Below are 19,051 nucleotides of genomic sequence, written 5' to 3'. Positions count from 1 at the left end.
TCCTAATTCACTTCTATACGTGGATGAAGACTCACATGCAGGTCTTCTGAATCAACACATACTCTGCCTCCTCCCTGTGCTTTCTTAACCTGTCTTAGACCATACTACAGTCAGACAATTCCATGTTGCAGGAAATAAAACTATTAAGAAACGAAATTTTCAGCATGACCTATTCTTAGATGGTACAAGACTCATGCCCCTGGCCCTTCACTGTCTCCCCACCAAAACCACAAGCTCTGTTCTAATAACTCCTAGCAAGTTTGGGAGACTGGTAACTGACACCATGCCAAAAGGTGGAAAAGTCTCCAGGCAGCTTGACAGTCCAGCATAGCTGAGGGAATAAAGTAAAGGAAGGGAAAGTCTCAATTTTTCTGTGAAAAGTGTGTGCTACTATCCAAAAAGTATTTGGAAATGCATTAGTCTCATGTTTTTAACCATACCTTTGACATAACTTTAAGACAGGATTTTTGAGTCACTGGGAGTATTTCAAAAGCACAAAGCAGCTGATGACAAACACTCTACTCACTTCACAAGGGCCTAGATTTCATTTGGTTCCTATACAACACTGTCTCAAACACCTAGGTGCATCATATTATCAAGATACTATGTGTATACACGGTCCTTTTCACCCCAAGAAATAAAAAATGAAGTCTGGATTCTGTAGTATGGTTGTTTTATTTTAAGAAGTCTGTTGCTAAAAGAACGAGTTTGACATTGAAAAAAAAAAAAAAAAAAAAAAAAGGCAATGTAAAACAATAAGCCTGGGCACTTAACAGAATGCTGCAAGCTTCAATACCACCCTGTATTATAGTATGAGTGGTTCACTCTGCTGAAAGTGATTAATTTCTTGAAAATGCTAAGGTCACACTAATTGACATGACCTGTGTAATTAAGCAGTCTCTGTTTACACACGAAAAGCTCAACTGCTGTGAAGCTGGGTTTGTATGACAGAATGTCTTTACAAGTCAAGAGATCAACAACCTTTCCTATGTCCTACCTACTCGCCGACACAGGCTCCTGATTGCTGCTCTGAGAGAACACGCAAAGGCATTACCATATGAAAATCAGCCTCTAGCCTTGACGAGCACAAACCCAGCAGAGTGTACATGTTGCGAAGCAAGCTCTGACAGGCCCCAGGGGTGACTGCTTGGCCTAAATCCCCATGCTGGTGAGTCCTTTTTCCACTTTCTCCTTCACTGATAATGCCCTCTCGAATCATGGGAGAAATGTGACAGAGGGAAGAACATGGGGTGAGAAGTCAAGGGCTCTGCCATGCTAATGCTAGCTTTTATACTGATTAATTTAATCCCTGCGGCCACATCTCCTCCCTTCTGCACATCTATGCTTTGAGGGGCAAATAACACCCTTCTGACTTCCAGTGTTGTTGCAATTAAGCAGTTCAACAAAAGACATATGTTTTACATGTAAATAATATTGCCATTTACATATCATTTAGCACTTTCAAGCACCACAGTGCCATGAAGAAACAAACAAAAAATCTGAGCTACTGCAGAAAGCAGCAGGTATCTTTTGGAGTCTTCTTGCTCCAGAGACCCATGGGGTCAATGGGACAAACCTCCTATTTTTTCCTCAGCTCCCAGTGGCAAATCCCCACTGAATGACTATGTCGTGTTTTCTCTTTGTGCTCTACCTACGCCTCCCATCAAAAAGAAAGGTCCTTTGGCTGTCTATACCATATTTTAATTCAGCCGATACTCGGGTAAAGCATCATTGGCACAGTCAAAGGACCACATATCCAATACAGGGCTTGGAACAACCACTCTCAATGTTGCCACCATACAATTCTCTGCTGCCAACATTGAGAAAGGCAAGCACAGATTGTCTTTCCAAGGGATACTGCTGTTCTTAACCACAAAAGTGGTCATGGGCGTATGGGTACCATAAGAAAATGTCTTTGGCCACCTGAAGCCGTGCTGACACCATAGCTCCTGGGCCCTACTCCAACATGCTGCAACAGTGGGGAAATTTCAGTCCAAAATATCCCAAAAAAGATACACATAACAGTACTGACTACAGGGATGGACCATCACTACGTTGATACACATTTATTAGTCTTCAGTGCTGCAGAAAAAATAACTCCTGAAGTGTAAGCAAAATCATGAGCTTGATTTTGTTGATGAATTACTCTTATACCTTCCTCTGCCCTTTCCAATAAAGACAATGCTCTCTTAGTTTGACATGTTTACATGAAGGCAAACAATTTTCCAGGTAGAACAGAGAACCTAGGAGCTAGGTTGCCTCATAACTTAAAACAATAGCAAGGTCATTTTGTTTTTACTTTTCAGCCTTTCATTTCGTATGGAGATGACTTTATCTTCAAGAGTTTTCTTGCCCAGAGGAAGAAACCCCAACTACTTCCTGCCAATTCTGCTGTGATGAGAAGCCCCTCTGTTGCCTTATTATTTATTTTTTTTAGCATCTCCCAGTGAATTACTCAGTTAGTTTGGGTCAAAGTACTTCTATCCCTAACAGCTACTGATTTTTAAGAGGAAGCACATCCAACTGACCTGAAATCGACGCATGTCTCGAGGGTTTCCTGCATTTTTTAGGCAATTTTGGTTACATTTGAGAAAAAATTTCAAGAAGAACCTGTGGAGAAAGAGAAATGGACATTAACATCTCATAAACAGTTTGCAGTAGTAACATGTAACATCTGCACGTTTGGTCCAACAAAGCCGTGTTTACATTAGTAATCCCAACTCAGACAAAGTCATCCTACCGACTATCCACTAAGGGAGCAGAGCTGGTACAGGCCCCAGTACAGCAAAACATGTAAGCACATCCTAAGGTGTAAGCATTAGATCTGTTGTGTCAGAGCCATTAAAGCTTGCAGAGTTGGTCTCTCTGTCGCACTAAGTAGCCAACTTTGTGGTGCCATCAACAGCAGCAGGGAAGTACAAGACATATATTTTGGTTCAGCAAAAAGAGGACAGAAAAACGCCAGCCAAGAAAATTCCCATATCTACCAGTGGAGTTTTGTTTCACCAGTTTGCTTTAGTGTGCAAATTTTGATTTAATACAAAAATAACTAAACTGTTCCATACAATCAAAATCTCCCTTCCACAGTTAAACTTGGTTTGTACATAACACTAATTCTCAAACAGTGGCTAATGAAAGACCAAAACCCGGTGGAGGAGAGGGGGGGGAAGTCTTAGTTAAAAGACTCACTTCATGGAAAAATGAAATCTTTTCAATGCTGTCTATTTCCTGACCATACACAGTTCACTGAAGTAGCTATATGACCCTGACATATCTCTCTAAGAAAAGACATTGCATATTACAAAGCCAAAGAAAAAAGCAAACATTTCACTGAAAATATTTCCTTCGGTGTTATGCATCAGTGGACTGTAAACTCATAAAGACAAGTCAATGAATAATAGCGGGTTTCAGATTCCAGGCTTCCTCCTTGAGAGCCAAAGTTTATCAACCTTTTGTCCAAAATAAACTACAGACTAAGGCCTACTAAAGCTCAGCTGTGCAAAATGTAATCCTACAGCAAGTTTAAAACCTAGTGCAACCAGACAGAGCAACGTTACATTTGCAATAACCATCAGTTGACTAAGCAGAAACTAATCTGACCTGTCTCCATATACAAAAAGCAAGGCAGGGAATTGTTTGATCCTGTTTTACTTGAAATTGGAAAGTTAATTTTTGCAATCATCCATCTTTTAACACCCAAACTGAATGCTAAGTCAGCAGAATTTGCACATGCTGCCACCAGGAAAGGCAAAACTGGAGGGTAAACAGCTTCAGAAAATCCCTTTTTGATGAGCAGCATTCTTTGCCCCGCTCTAGTTGTGATGCTGCCCTTCAAAGAGGCAAGTTTTGGTGCTTGCTCCTCCATGCCAAGAAAAGCATATCAGGCAAACATCTGCAAGGACAAGTTCAAACTCCAAGGGACTGTTTTCATTAAAGAAGAGTAAGGTAATGAGGAGGATTATAAATTGCAATGCTCAGGATTATCAAGGACTGGATCTCCTGACCCACAAAGTCCCTTCTCATCCTGTGCTCATAAATAATAGCACGCGATCAGCAATCAATATAAAATAAACAGCCGCCACACTTGAACAGGGCTTTGGAGACACTGCATTTGTTTATGCCAAAATAAAGAGTGGTGTATGCTGTTAGGTTTTCTCATCAAGCAGGTTCTGATATTCAATAACTGAAAGTTGGTGCTATTTGTTGTACGTGTGTGTGTCTTTTTAAGCCTCTAATGGCCAGCTGTGACAGCCTGATTCAGATTGTGTAGAAGAAGCTGTCAGCACAAATCTTGGCATCTCGAATCCAGACAACTGCTTGCCACCAGGCGAAGGTTTGTACTCGTGCCAGAATGGATTTTGAGAGACAAGCAAATAGGGCATTAATTCCGCCAAAGAAAAGCGAAAAGTGGGGAGAGTTCAGGATCTTACACTTCAGATGATGGCTTTCCTGTCAACAGCTCATCATTTAGCTCGTGCGCTATGAAGGGCACGGACATCAGATCCCTCTTGCCCTAAGCTGGCCCTGTCATGCAAAATGCTGGCAGGATCCAGAGACCACCCCTCCATGCAAGATTGCTTGCTGAAATAAAAAGCCTGGCCATCTGTTGGGAGGCAAAGACATCCCTGTCAGCTGGTGCCTCCAGCCTCGAACAGGCCCTTATGTGGCAAAGCCTCAGTACCATTTACTCTTTGGGGAGAAGCCTGCGCTCACCCAGGGTTTGTCGGGGGACTGTTCACAGCTCTGCTGAGTGCCGAGCTCAGCAGCTGCCTGCTCGGTCTGCTGCAGCCAAAGTGCCACACCACAGCCCTGAGCAGAGCTGCGACGTAGGAGAATCAAAAATATCAGCACTGAAAGATAGCAACAGCCATGAGAAGGTGGGAAGAGCCTTCCCAGGCTGGCACCGTGCAGCACGTGCAAGCTGTGCAGCTGGCAGCTCCACACACGGCTCCCAGAAGAGGTGGAAAGCTCCTCATGGAGCTCTCTGGAGAAACGCTTCGCATTCCAGCTCAAAGGCTGGGAGAATCACTATGAAATACATGAGCTGGGTTTGGGGGTTTGCAAACTGACCTACAGTTTCAAAGTCCTACTCCATTTCCATTGCACCATCTCCCCCAAATCCTACAGAAGTTTCAACAAAAATAAACTGTAGAAGAAATTAAACTCACCTATTTAAATCTATTAAAAAAAAAAAAAACACTCAGGCAAGCAAGCAAACAAAACTTCCTTTGAATTAAATCAACTCTAGAAAAAATAACTTTAAAAAATCCTACAATATTTTCAGAGGAACTTTCAAGACATCATGCTTACACAGCCAAGTTTGTTCTCTGCATTTTAAGTACAAATTCACCAGTTTATAGACCATGCCCTGCCAAGCGCCATATTTTTGTTCCACTGAAAGACAAAACAAAGTATAAGCTCCACTTTGTTTGGAAATGCACTAGAGCTGGAGCCCCCCAGATCCACGGAAACATCCCATGCTCACTCAAGCAAGAGGTAAGAAGCTCCTGAGCTGGCATGGGGTGCACCAATCGATGAAATCCCTGCTCCGACAGGCAGACAGATTTGTATGGATTAGGGCAAGGGCAGAGCAGCACTGTCTGGTCCATGGGGTTCACCCTAGTCTCTTGATTCTCCCTCAATTCCTGCTTGAAACCTCTTGCCCAGGTGCTTTCTTCACCTCAAGTCCAGTCCTGCCAGCCTTGCTCATTAGCAACACTTCACTCTGCAAATATTTCACATTTAGATTGACAGGACTGGTCCAGGAGAATTGCCAGCAGAGCTGAGCCCTTTGTAAGCATAAACTTCCATCCTTGTTTGTTTGCATCTAGCTTCTTCACAGTGTGCTATTTTTTTTCCAGTTTTAACTTTCTCCCCATTTGGCAGGGCTGTGTAGCATTAATACTAACCACAGAGGATATATAGCATTAATACTAACCACTGGGGTCTGAAATTCATTCCCAAGATGAAAAAAATGTGCAAAACAGAGGAGCGTCAATAAAATCTTCGCCTTTAACTCTCTCTCCCAACTTATGTGACTGCTAAACACCAGCTCTTCCGCCACACACGACTCAGTCATCAATTACACTTATTGCTACCATTAAACATTTCTTTTTTGCATGAATCAAAGAGAACGTATTTTCCAGCTCCCTTCCTGACTGCTAACATCCCTGGCACGAAGACCACTGGTGCACATGGAACAGAGCAACACAAGCTAACTCCATGCAAGTCAGCTCAGGTCCAGAACACGGAGACTTTTACAGAGCACCTGGATTTACTGATTTACACTGCAATTAAATCAAAGGACTCTGTGCTTCACCCCTTATCCCATACGGGCATGGTTGGACGGTATGGGACTGCAGTTTGGAGGAAAACTAGTTAATTTTAGGTTTTATTTAGCTGCAAGAAGATGCAATGCTGGCTGCAAAACTGCTCAAGCAGCGAAGTCTCTGAGCAGATAATCCATGCTGCGGTATAATACTACTACAAACCTCTGAGAAATTGCAAGGACCAATGTAGAACCATAACCTTCAGTTAAATATGAAACTCCAGTGTAAATCAAACAAAACAAAATAAAAGAAAAATGAACTTCTGTCTTCTGCATGCCAGCTGGAAGCTCTAACAGATGGGTTAGTAGCTCTTCTGGAAGGGTTCTCTCCTTTTCTTACAACCTGATAGAAAATTCCCTTTGGAGATAAAGATCTTTTTCTTATAAAACTGCTGCATTCCCAGAAAGGTTTTGGTGTCACAGGACTCACCATTTGCTCTCTAAACAAAATGCTCTCACCATTGCCCTCTACTCTCTGCTAGCAAGGGGCTCTTTCCCCAGTCCTCTCTGGTTGCCCCCATTGCATTCCCGCAGTGCTGTGCTGCTTCTGACACCTGCTCCATGACCCTGCTGGCTCCTTCCTGACGCCCATCCTCTGATTGCCCTCCTTCAGATGAAGATCCAGAGAGCACACCAGAAACTGGAGGTCACTCCCCTTGTACAACATGCTCCCTGCCACTCACCACTGCCCACCTTGTCCAGCCCACTGCAAAGCTTCTGGTTTGTGCAACATCCACCCAGCAGCATCCCACTCTTTGTCACTGCTACCTACCTCAGTGATTCAAATCAAATAAATAACAGCAAAAATCAAAATACTAGCAATAAAGATGTAAAAGGATTTTGCCTTCTTAATTTTCTTGCCACCACAAATTAATACCCATGTTTATTAAAAACAAACAAAGAGTTAAACTAAAGAAAGCAAGCCCTGACATAATGTAGGTCATTTCTCCTGTCACTCCCCCAAAGGAAATTTAAAGGAACTCAAACACGAAGGCTAAGCAGTAGGATTTTCTTGCCATTGCCACAATAAATATGTCTGTGGAAGGAGAAAAAAAAAATAGTTGGAAAGGGAAGACCTGCTGCATTCCTGATGGTGAAGAAAAGCTTGTTTGTTCCCAATACATTGGAGAAGTTGTTCAGGAACAGTTCATCCATGTGAAAATATGACAGCTGTCGGGCTGCCAAGGTCAGCCAGAGCAGCGGCTATCCAGAAAGTGAGCGCCAGTTATACAACTTTAACCTGTCTAGGGCAAAACTGAGAAAACCCAGCTTCTCTGCAGTGTAAACGCATTTGTTAGAAGAGGGCAAATTTAGACTCCTGGATGGAGCACAGAAGTATATGTGGGTTTGCGAAATTAGTAAATACAAAATACGTGGGTCACTGCAATAACTAGCAACTGTCCACCAGGCTAAAGGACTGCATGCCCGTTCTATATGGCATACCGATTCAGCAGAGTACTAAATATGTGCATAAATTTCAATACTGAAGCAGTCCTGTTGGAGACAAAGGTACTACTCACATACTCCAGTACCTTGCAGAACCAGCTCCGCTGCCAGCCTCACTCCGTTCTTTGGATGTCTTCCCAGCAAGAGGATGCTGGGGATGTGACACTACAAATACAGTTCTCTTAAACAGTACCTGATGGATATTTTATTTCTGATGAAAACTTGGCATATAGAGAAGCCAATACAGGGGTGAATCCACAGGTCACTGAGAGGCAGCAAGGGCACATACTTCATCTGCTTCATTTGCTTCTTCAGGGTTTTCTATGCACTTTTCACACATACCTCACTTTCTCAATCAGCAACTTCTATTGCATAGACTGGTAACTAAATCTAGTTTGCAGTTGACTACTAAAATCAAAATATGGAAAAAATGCATAATTTCATGCAATTTTAACTTGAAAACAAATAATCAAAATGTAGAAACATCCTTTTAGAAATTTCAGAAGCACTAGGTACATTTCTTTCCTTTACAAGACGACTTTTCTAACTAAAACTCCTATATTAAAATGGAAAATTCCCAACTTTTTAAAAATTAAACTGATACCATAATGTACTACTTTTCCAGCATTTCTAAACTTTACTTAAAAGGAGCATTTTTTTATTCCACTTTGCCACAGAAAAAATGTTAAAATAATGGAATTTCCTGCACTGTAGAAAATCTGAGCACAGACTAATTCTACTGATAACTGCAGAAAAAGTAGGGGGAAGGGGTGTGTGTACTTGGAAATCTTATTATTTAAAGTATGCAAACTCCCATTTATTAATGAATCTATTGTTGCACAGTTTTGTTTTGTGTTTTGTTGTTGTTTTACCTCCCAGACCTTTTCATGTGCAACTAACCAGTCATGCCAGGTACTCTATTCACAAAAGAAAAATTGAGCCTTACACTGATATTTACCAGCATGAGGCTATTCATGGAAATCAAATATAGGCATGGGGAAAGCCTCCTATTACCCACATGTTCACAGCTGGATTTTACTTGGCTCTTTAGTCAATAAACAGCAGTAGCTACCTTTGTGGCATTTTTACAACAGGAAATTTATTCTGCAGAAGAGAAATTAAACACCAGATACAGTCATCTAACTCTCTTCTAAACACAACCTTCTTGAGTTGTCAAACATCCTAATTAAGAAGAAAAAAAAAAAAAAATCCCAAACCTGCTTTCACTGGATTCAGTGTTCTTAGTGACTTAAAACTGAAGCTGAACCAGACCTGTATTTTGTATTTATAGGATGCTAAACAATTCACTAGGAAAAAAAAAAAAAAAAAAAAAAAGCCTGGAAAATTATTTATTTTACTATAAAATATATATCTCCCTCTTGAACTGCAGAAAAGGTACAAGGAAGGCAACGTGACAGAGAGAATAAGCCTCAAGCAGTCAGAGTCTATTGACTGAGATTCTTCAGGCAATGCCATAATAATAGAAACAGAATAGTCTACATTATTTTTGTGAACTTGCTCTGACTCCTGGAGCTAGCATAGCTGGAGCTTGCTGTTATCAATATAGTAAATATTCAGTTCAGTGCAGCAAATAAGCGAGGAGGCACCCACATAATCACCAAATCAGAGGGTAGGAATGCCCAAAACAGCCGTAAATTACTCATTGCTCACTTTACCAAGTGTTTCCAGTCGTTTTTCCTTAGGTCTGCATGTTCTGCACAGTGAAGCACAGCATATCAATTTTTCATCTTGCATCTTTTGGATCTAGCTCTCTGATACTGTTATAATGATTCAGAGAAATTTAGAGTACTTTGGGAAAATGTGTTTGGCATTTTTGCCCATGAGTGAGTTAAAATCCCAGGGAGACGGTTTTGGTTTCTTCTCACGGATTTTTAATAAGAAAAGAAAGAGATAACACCACCCAAAAACATCATCACAAAACAGAATTAAACAGTCCAAAGGCAGGTTTGCGTGCTCGGTTTCTGTAATTTAATTTTGCCCCCAGATCTGACTTTTTAATATTTTTTCCTTAAAGTAGTGAAAATCTGAATTTTCTTATATCTCCTTACCTGCACTCAGCTCTATTATCTACAATTTTTATTAAATTTCAACTGCAGTAACCCTCCTATCATAAAACAAAGTTGGAAGGAGTTTATGCCATCTGTGTACAGTGCATGCAGAGTGCATTTGGTTTATGACAGCTAGATGCAAGATAACCAAACATACACACACCAACGGTATTGTTAGAGCACGGTGAGGTAAGCAGCAGAGCTGCGCGCCCATGCCCCACGCAGAGCTGCAGTTGTTCGTTTACACAGCACAGAAGCCTCCCGAGCTCTGCCTTTCTTTGCATGCTTCAAATCACAGCCTGTTCTTTACGAGCTGATGGGCTGTGCTTCAGCTGAAATTGTGACAGACTTTCCAGTATTGGAGTACTTCATCACCCAGCAAGTACAGCCACATAACCAACAGAATTTACTCTTATCTATTTCCTAAAAGAACCAACATTCAATCAATTTCTTTCAGCTTAACTACTTTTCCTTTCACTCTTTTCCCATTTCACCCCTCAAATACTAGGCTATAAAAATGGGTTAAAGATTTCTAATTTTTACTGAAGATGCTCGACTTCAGTCACTGGAAAAAATGTGGTCTGTCATAGTTCACACAATGCCATTGAATTAGCAGCCCTCCCAGAGTCATACTTTTGCTAAAAGAACCTCTGTTCAGTGTAAGCGATGACAGATAACAGCATTACTGTTATTGTAATATGATAGCAGTATTTGGTCGCCTGTTACCTCAAGGTAAACTACTGTAACTTTAGCACGGTTACCGAAAAGCATCAGCCGTATCCCAGTCATGGTATGCTGGAGAGCAGTGCTAATCCAGCCAGCTGAAGCTGTTTCTCCCTTAGCAGATGTGGGACCCTAAAACTTGTCACCTGGAGCTGAGGGTGCTGATGACATATTTCTTTCGTCTGCTTACAAAGAAAGTTATAAAGATTCACGTTGTAAATATTTCACGTGTGGGAAACAGCCACTTCCTTTCTTTCCTCCCCCCCTTTCCCTGGATCAGACATATATAAAGAGCTCATATATAAAACTGTGTGCAACCTGCCTGCACATACAATAATTAATGATTCCTCAACTAACCTGACACCACTAATAGCCTTAAATAACACTGACACAACAGCATGATCATCTGAACCTGCAAAACCCAGAGGGGCAGGCTATTTAAAGGACATGTGTGAGCAGTGAGCCTTCTGGCCAGAGCCTGAACCTCTCAAGCACAGAGAAAAGTTTCTGTACAAAGAGATGCAGAGTGTTACTCAAAACCCTCTGAGCAGAGGTGTCCTTGAATAGTTGGGTTAGGTGTAGAAATTGCAGTAATGATATTCCTTCCCATGACCTGGCTCAAAACCTGCTCTGGTTTTATTTTCAAGATTTTTTTTCTTTTAAGTGGAGAAAAAAAAAAAAGACAGAAGGGGAGGAGGTCTGGTAAGACTGACATGGAAAAGATATTTGACCATATTTATGCACAGGACTGATGAAAGAGAGAAAGGATTAAGAAAGATGCCATTTTAGATCTCTTATTTACAACAACACACAGCGTATGGCAGTAATGAATCAGAAGCGCATGAGAAATGAAGAAAGCGATTATTGAGTTCATTCATGTCTCACAATCATTAACTATACACAATTCCAAGGAGTCTCCAGCCCCAGGGAAATGTAACAGAAATCTAGTGCACATGCTGAAGTGTGCCCATGACATGCTGACTCTGTGCAAGCTCAGGGGCTCTCAGCTTCAGCTGTTCCACTGCCTCAGGACCATTAACAGAGAGAGAGACATGTGCAGGACCATGGGATTAGCTGCTGGGGTGACACCCCAGTCTCAGCTTTTGTATCACCAAATCCTCAGCAGAACTGTAACAGTGATGACCAACTTAGAAACAAGACTGTAAATCTCCTGTGCACACGGTCCTGCTATGAAGATGAGTGCAACTTACCTCACCCGACCCAGCTGGGTAATTACACAGAACATGGAAAGTGCCAATATTCTGAAGGATTGATTGCAACCCCTCGACAGACAATTTATGCTTCAAAAACCAAATGAAGAGTGAGTTTCAAATCAAGTAATAGCAGGGAAGGACTTTATGTAGGGAAGGAAAAAAAAAAAAAAAGCAATAATGTTCGTAAGTTGTTATAACTTTTAGTAACTTAAACACGTGAACTAAACTGGGATCCTGGTCAGAGTTGGCAAGGAAGGACAATCTGAAAAAGATGCTACTGTGAGGTGTGATCCTTTTTTTTTTTTTTCCTGAAATATTTTTTTTTGTTTCAGAAAACATCTAGTTAAAAGGAGTCTTTTAAAGAAGGCAGTGAGGGTGAGTCTCGAATTAGCTGCCCAGTAAATAATGCAAATGTATATATGCATATGTACCTTTTCTTTATATAAGAAAAGATCAAGCATAAAAATGCTGTGGAACAAAGTCAAATCCTGCCCTGAGCTCTTGCCCACGAGCTGGACATTCCACTCAGGGGTTCCCATTGTTTCACAATATTTAAGAGAATAAAGCTCTTGCTTCCTTTGCAGCGGGGAGCTCTGGCAATGAGGACGGGATCCGGAGTATTGTTGCTATTTTGAGTGCTGGAAGGAAGCAAAACGCTGTTTTGTGGAAAGGCGGAGGCACTTTGAGCCGTGCATGTGGTGGTTCAACAAGAGAAGATATTGCAGGGTGTTTGAAGGGGATGCTGAACTGGCTCTTGGTATAAAATTCTGCAGAATTTCTGTACATGTGTGCATGCAAGCAACCCAGAAACTGTAAAATATATTGTAAGTCACCACAGAAGAGGAAGACTGAAAGAGAAAAAAGAAAATTTGTGATGTAACACAAAGATGATCACACTAGATGTAATGGACATCTGTGTGCTACCTTTAACACGACATTAGAAGAGTTTAATTAATTTTAGAAATAATGACCTATAGGTATGGCAGATGTGTAGAATCAAAACATAGCTTCTAAGTTTTTGGATGAAGTACAGCAAAGTTTTAACTAAAGCAATGGGCCTTGAACATACAAGAAAAATGCTTTTGCTGATGGCCACTTCTATGTCACAGAGACATGAAAAGGCATTACAGCCTGTAGGTAAAGGTAGTCTTTTGCACCCATCCAGAAAGGTGATGCAGTGAACAAGAATATTTTTGTCTGCCCTTGAAGCCACTCACCCAGCAAGGCTACCCAAGCTGGAGGATAAAACCAGATGTCCTAAACTGGAGTAGAATTAATATCAGAATACTGGTGATGAGTTATAGGTGGTATGAGGCAAGGACATAAGTGGGTTACAATAACATAATTATGTTTATGGCACTGTCTATTTGATTAGTTGGAATGTTGAGAAACAGCATATTTAGCATAGAGTTCAAGTGACTCAAGACATTGTAAGGATAGAGGGCACAGCATCAGATACGCTTACACAAGGGAGCAGGGAACAATGTGCCTTGTTATCTTTGGGAAAGAAGGTGACCTCTGTTAACAGCAACTTGCATCCTCCATGGGCTGTAAAAAAAAAAAGTCAAGAGTTGGCCGCTCTCCTGTATTTGTGCCTGTGTCACCAGGATGCCTTTCTGTGTGAAAGCAGGGCTTATACACGTGATCAATAGGATACATAGCCAGAAAACACACTGCATGAGGGTTCACAAATTCCTACATAAATTCTGCATAGTTATTATTTCTCTGTACCACCATAGAGCAATGAGGACAGCAACAAAAACAGGAAAAAGTGGGTTTACAATGAGCAACTAAGTAACCTTGCCAGACTATCAGGGCAAAAGGGCTGGAGTTCTTGTTCATCTACATCATACCAACAAAAGCCACAAATAAGTCAACGAACTAGGAAGTGCTTGAACTTCACAACTTTTCACTCTCTCTTTTTAATATTTTACTATTCTTCATTTGAGAACAATTGTGCTGGCAACTGGCAAAGAGTAAAGAGGATGAGCAAAAACTCACAGCTGGCCCCATTCTAGCACTTCCCTGGGAAAAAAAAAATATATATATATATATATATATATATATATATATATTTCCTCACTAATGTAAACATACCAAACAAATCTCACCCCAAAACTTTCTAACTAGACAATAGATTAAAACCATCAAGAACACGAGTGCAGAATATTGATTTTTTTTTGTGTGTGTGCTCAATTCTGCAGCTCTCACAAAGTTCCACTAAAGACTTATCTATTAAGACCTAATTGCATAATAATTGGCTTAGATGTTGAAATATAATACTCTTTCTATAATACATAGATATCACTAAAGGAAATGCTGAAATCCTTTAGGATGACTGGCAAGACAATGTGGATATAGAGGACAAGATCAGGGGCTGATCTCAGAGATATTTGTATAAATCTAGAGAAGACATTAATTTTGATGTGTTCTGGTGAGTTGACACTCTGGGCCCAGAGTTAACTAATACTGGAAACAAAAACACAGCTATATGCACAAAGGCTTAATTAATCTCATTTGCTAAGTACACAATGTCAAGTTTTAAATCCCCACTCAATCTCCAAGTAAAAGCGAAGAGGGAGTTTGAAGAAATACTTTGCAGTTCCAACAAGAAGTTGTAGCTAACATGCTGAAATATGCTGGCACCACCTTGTCAACAATAACCACCAACCAACAGACAACACCAACAAAATACTACTACTGGCTTAATTCAAAATGAGAAGGAAAATACAGTTAAATGTACATTATGTAATCAAGGTGTATGTGACTTCAGTGTATATTAAATGAAATTACAGTTCTCCAAGTTCAGCAGTATGAATCATTCAGATTAAAACTGAATGACACTGTTTCTACCCTCAAAGTTTTCTTGGACTGAGCAGAATTACTACAGCAGGTACAAACAGATTGCTCTGTTCCTGCCTCTGCAGTGAAGTTTTTCTGCTGCCCTGGAGATGCAGCATTACCTGTCTACAACCAGTTTTAGCCTTGGCACTTTTTGAGTGCTTCACTAACATTTTACAAAGTTCATGGATATAAATAGGCAGTTTTGGCTCACTGTATTTGGGAGAGCGTGAGGATCCCTTCATCTAAAAGATTCCTGATGCTCAGTACAAGCAGCTAGCTGGAACTAGCAAGGACACTGAGGAGAAAACTTTCATCCTTGCAGAAAGTGTCTTGGGACTTGTTATGACTACAGGTGGTCAGACACTTGATTTTGTGTCTCTCCTGAAAGACAGCACCTCCACCAACGCAGTACTCTCTAGTGTCACACCTCTTCAGTAGCATCTAAAGGGGAAGCATACCTCCTACTGAGTCACCAAACACTGCTTCCCACAGTAGCAAGGCTTTTCCTTAGAGGACTCTTCTTTTTAAATAAAACTTGTCAGTCTAGTGATGCAGTGCCAATAACTCCATGTGGTTTTGCTTTTCTATATTCTGAAGGTTGCTTTTAAAAAATGGGTTTCATTACACAACTGGTTACAGCCAAGCGGTATGTCAAAAGTTTTAAACTGTTTTTTTTTTGTTTTTTTTTTGTTTTTTTTTTGCAACTGGTCATAGTCTTCTTGATCTCCATCAAGTCATTTAAAAGGCATATTTCTAGTGTTCACCTACACATCTCTTTTAAAGCAACAGACAGATACAGCCTGCACTTCTTGATGAGAGTTCTAGATTATTTCATTTCTACCTCTAAAGATCACAGAATCATGACATGAAACTTTTCTTTTTTTTTTTTTTTTTTCCCTTTAGAAAAAGGAATCTTTGTATTGAATCTTAGGCAATAACACACTTGGGATATGAAAACCAAGAAGGAAAGTGGAGCTGGCAGAACACCCACTGAAAAGTCTTGCCTTCATCCCCGGGAAGATCATGCTTTTAAGATGTTCAGGCAGAAAATTTTCTGGAATTTCAAGTATGTTAATAGTTCAAAGTACTTATGACTCCAAGCCAAAACCCCAAATTAGAACGTTCCTGAGTTCTGGGCAACATTCAGTCTGCATCCTAATTCAGTGGCTGGACACATCGTTGTACGAGACTGAAATACAAATTCAGGTGCAAACAGCCACACCTTCTGTCAAGTTCTAACCTGAGGTTGCCACCTGACCAGAAACAACCAGTTCAGACCCCTAAAGACCAAGACATCTCTAGAATGAAATGGAAACATCTTCCCTAAGTGTGCAAGAGGCATTTCCAAACCACGTCCACCCGTTACTTCTTAAAGGACATTGGCAAATGGCACCCCTTAGGCTATATAAATCTCTGCAGAAGGAACAGCATAATTTTTCTCCCATCACAAACCTTCCAGACTAATATTTGACAGCCTAGATCAGGTGCTGTCCAAACATTTATTAAAACATTTTAAATGATGAATATATCCAATTATTACTATTAATGCAGCTAATACTGACTAATGAGGGGGAAACATACTAGCTTGTGTCCCACAATTCATTACCCCTGCCTTGTCAACAATTCAAAGCCCAAAACCTAATCATCCATACCGGGCCCTGTTATATTTCACACGTCACATTTAATAAGTCACTCAGTGCCTATAAATTAATGTAACATGTCGGCGTTTATGAGTGCGGCTTTGTCGCTGTTAACAAATGATGTGCTGGCCTAGTCTGCTGCAGCTCAGCAGTGACGAATGATGGAGGATGATTTCTCTCCAAATTATAAACTACACGCTGGGGACCACAGCAACACATAGGTGCATGTATGGGTACGTGTGTGCTCACACATGTGCAGACTGTATGGAAATGGTAGCTAATATAAAGGATGTGTGCCTGCATATGTTTTCATAGGCGCATTTCATATATTTTTATGCAGACTATTTTTTAAGCCAATCGTTCTGTTTTATCAATATACCTATTCATAAATGCATATATATGCACACTATATACTGTATAGCATTCTGGGAATGTATACACAACTCTTCAGCAAGTTTAACAAAAATATATCTACTATATATATATCATGTTACAGTTTCACCTGTATTACTTTAAGTCAACCACGTTTATAGAACAATACATACAGGTGGAGCTGAGCTGGATTTACAATTAGTCTGAACACCTGTAAAATTTCCATGCTTAGTGCTTTCATAGCCAAACACAGCCTGAAACAGAAATGAAACACTGTAGGCTTGTATTGAAAAACATGCTGAACTGCAGATGACTGGCACAGCACCAACAAGTTCTGTTGGATTTTTTTTTTCTGAGCAAAACTGACTTTTTTTTTAATAGCATTAATAATTCACAAGGTAAGACCTTAATAATGTACAACTCATGAGGAAAAACAATACCTGTGTTGTACACCTATTTTTTAATATGGGTCTTCCTATTTTCTTGCAAGAAGTGTAAGCACTGGAAAATAACAAGCAAAATGTTGGTGTCTTTTTGGTTACTTCAGTTACAGCTGTGGCAGGTTCAGGACTGATGAAAGACATCTGGATCTACGCACGGCTGCATTAAGTACTAGATGCAGTAATAAAACTGCATGTTGCAAACGTACACTGTGGCCAGGTGGGGAGTTGTCACTGGAAATAGCTTTTATAGAGCTCAACTGGTTTGTCAGTGGTGGAGGATGACAGCAGATAAGGAAAGGACGTCTGAGAGATGAGCTCTTACCCCGTGGGAAAGCTAAATTTTACCAAATCACAGACCAGGACCCCGGGTTTTGGTTTTGTAACAAAGCTAATGGTAATGCCTCTTTCCCCCTCTGTTCTCTTTCACAAGAATGATGTATATCCCATGTTACAGCAAAGATTCCCTAGGAAATGAAACATATTCAAATACATGCAATAATTTGAAAAGTTTAACTGAGATGTGGATGCATCAGTGCTGAGCCCACAGCCAGTCTGGGAGGAGCAGATCTGACTGTGAATTTTCTGGGTACTTTTTTGCCTGTGTTGGGAAATGACAGTCTGTAAAACAGAAACTTTTGTGGGAAAAAGTCTTGTCTGAGGGTCTGCCAATATGAAAAAAATGCTCAGAAAAAAATCTCCAGTGTGTCAAAACATCTTCAGATGGTTTATAAATGAAAAGCATCCTTTCCTGGTAAAATGCAAGACTTGCTTGCAAATTTTCATTGAAGTTAAAAAAAAAAAAAAAAAAAAAAAAAAAAAAGTTTAGCAGTACATTTAAAAGTTGACATGGAAATGACTGAACTGAAGCATTTTAATTCAAGAATTTCCCTGTTTTCTTGGCCCACTAGCCCACAAATAGCTTAGTGATTTATTTTTGTTTTTCTTTATTATTTTAAACCTGGTTTCAAACCTGAAAACACCTAAAAGGTCTCTGGACCCGGTAAAACATTTCCTGCATAGGTGTAGCAAATACGTTTATGATATAGGGCTAAGCCCACTGAAGCTGAACCCTTCTCAACAAGAGCACCACCCTTCCAGCATCACTGTGACTTGGGAATCCCCACCCAGATATGTTGTACTGAATGTGGAACAAAACACAGGTCCTGAGATGTAAATTCACCTCTTAGGAACAAAGAGCAAAGAACAAACTGAGCGGTGCTGACACCAAGAGCTCCTCTGCCAGCTGGATTCGGGAGGCTTTGCCAAGCTTTCCGCCCAGGCAGCACAGACAGAGATGGGCTTCTCTGGAGGCCAGTTCTGGGCAGGAGCCCAGCCCAAGTGCTCCGAATTGTCTTTGGAAAAAGTTTGTCTTTCCATAGCCTCCATGGAGGGTGGCCAGCTTCCTGATTTGGGCTTTTCCACTGTGCTCCAGGACTAAGTTGTGCAAATACCCCCTTGAATACTTTCTTACAGAATGGGAAATTTTAACCTCTCTATAAATACTGTCTCCAAAAGTTATATACTTAAGCAGTGTTCAAAACACTTTAGGTTTCAACTGCTGACAAAGGTTTGTTCTTCACTTAATGTCAGCAACTGTGACTCAGTCCTTCCATGTCCTATTGAAGCAGCAATACTGAACAGTAGTGCAGCAAAAAGCCATACTTCTTCTCCAAAATCTCCCCATCCTGGAAAGGCCATCCAATGGTTAAAGTACTAGACCAAAACACAGAAGACCTAGATCCATATCTCTGCTTGGCATACATTGTAAGCTGCCAAGTCGCTTTTAGGCTGCTAAAGATGCAATTAAGCCCTCTTGAAAGTCCTACTGCACATTTTACTGCATCTTTAGAAGTCAAAACACCTTTAAAAATCTAGCTTTACATCTCTCTGTGTCTTCTTTTCCCATCTTTAAAATAGGGATCATGACACTTCCCTATCACACAGGTACAGTAAGGATAGATAAAGACAAAGA

The 19,051-nt window shown here is 40.5% G+C and overlaps 1 protein-coding gene across 9 annotated transcripts in view; it reads right to left on the bottom strand.

The window, feature by feature from the left end:
• The window catches only part of EBF1 (EBF transcription factor 1), a 270,929-nt gene that overhangs the window by 98,303 nt on the left and 153,575 nt on the right, over nucleotides 1-19,051 (bottom strand). For all 9 annotated transcript variants that reach the window (XM_082771706.1, XM_082771710.1, XM_082771707.1 and 6 more), the window contains exon 7: nucleotides 2,529-2,610. In XM_082771706.1, coding sequence (XP_082627832.1) covers nucleotides 2,529-2,610 — 82 coding nt within the window. The remainder of the gene's footprint in view (nucleotides 1-2,528; nucleotides 2,611-19,051) is intronic.

The sequence above is a fragment of the Aythya marila genome (assembly GCF_965140915.1).
Source record: "Aythya marila genome assembly, chromosome: 14".
Taxonomy (NCBI): Eukaryota; Metazoa; Chordata; class Aves; order Anseriformes; family Anatidae; genus Aythya; species Aythya marila.
The sequence above is the reverse complement of the archived record's forward strand: the minus strand, read 5'-3'. Positions and strand labels throughout refer to the sequence as shown.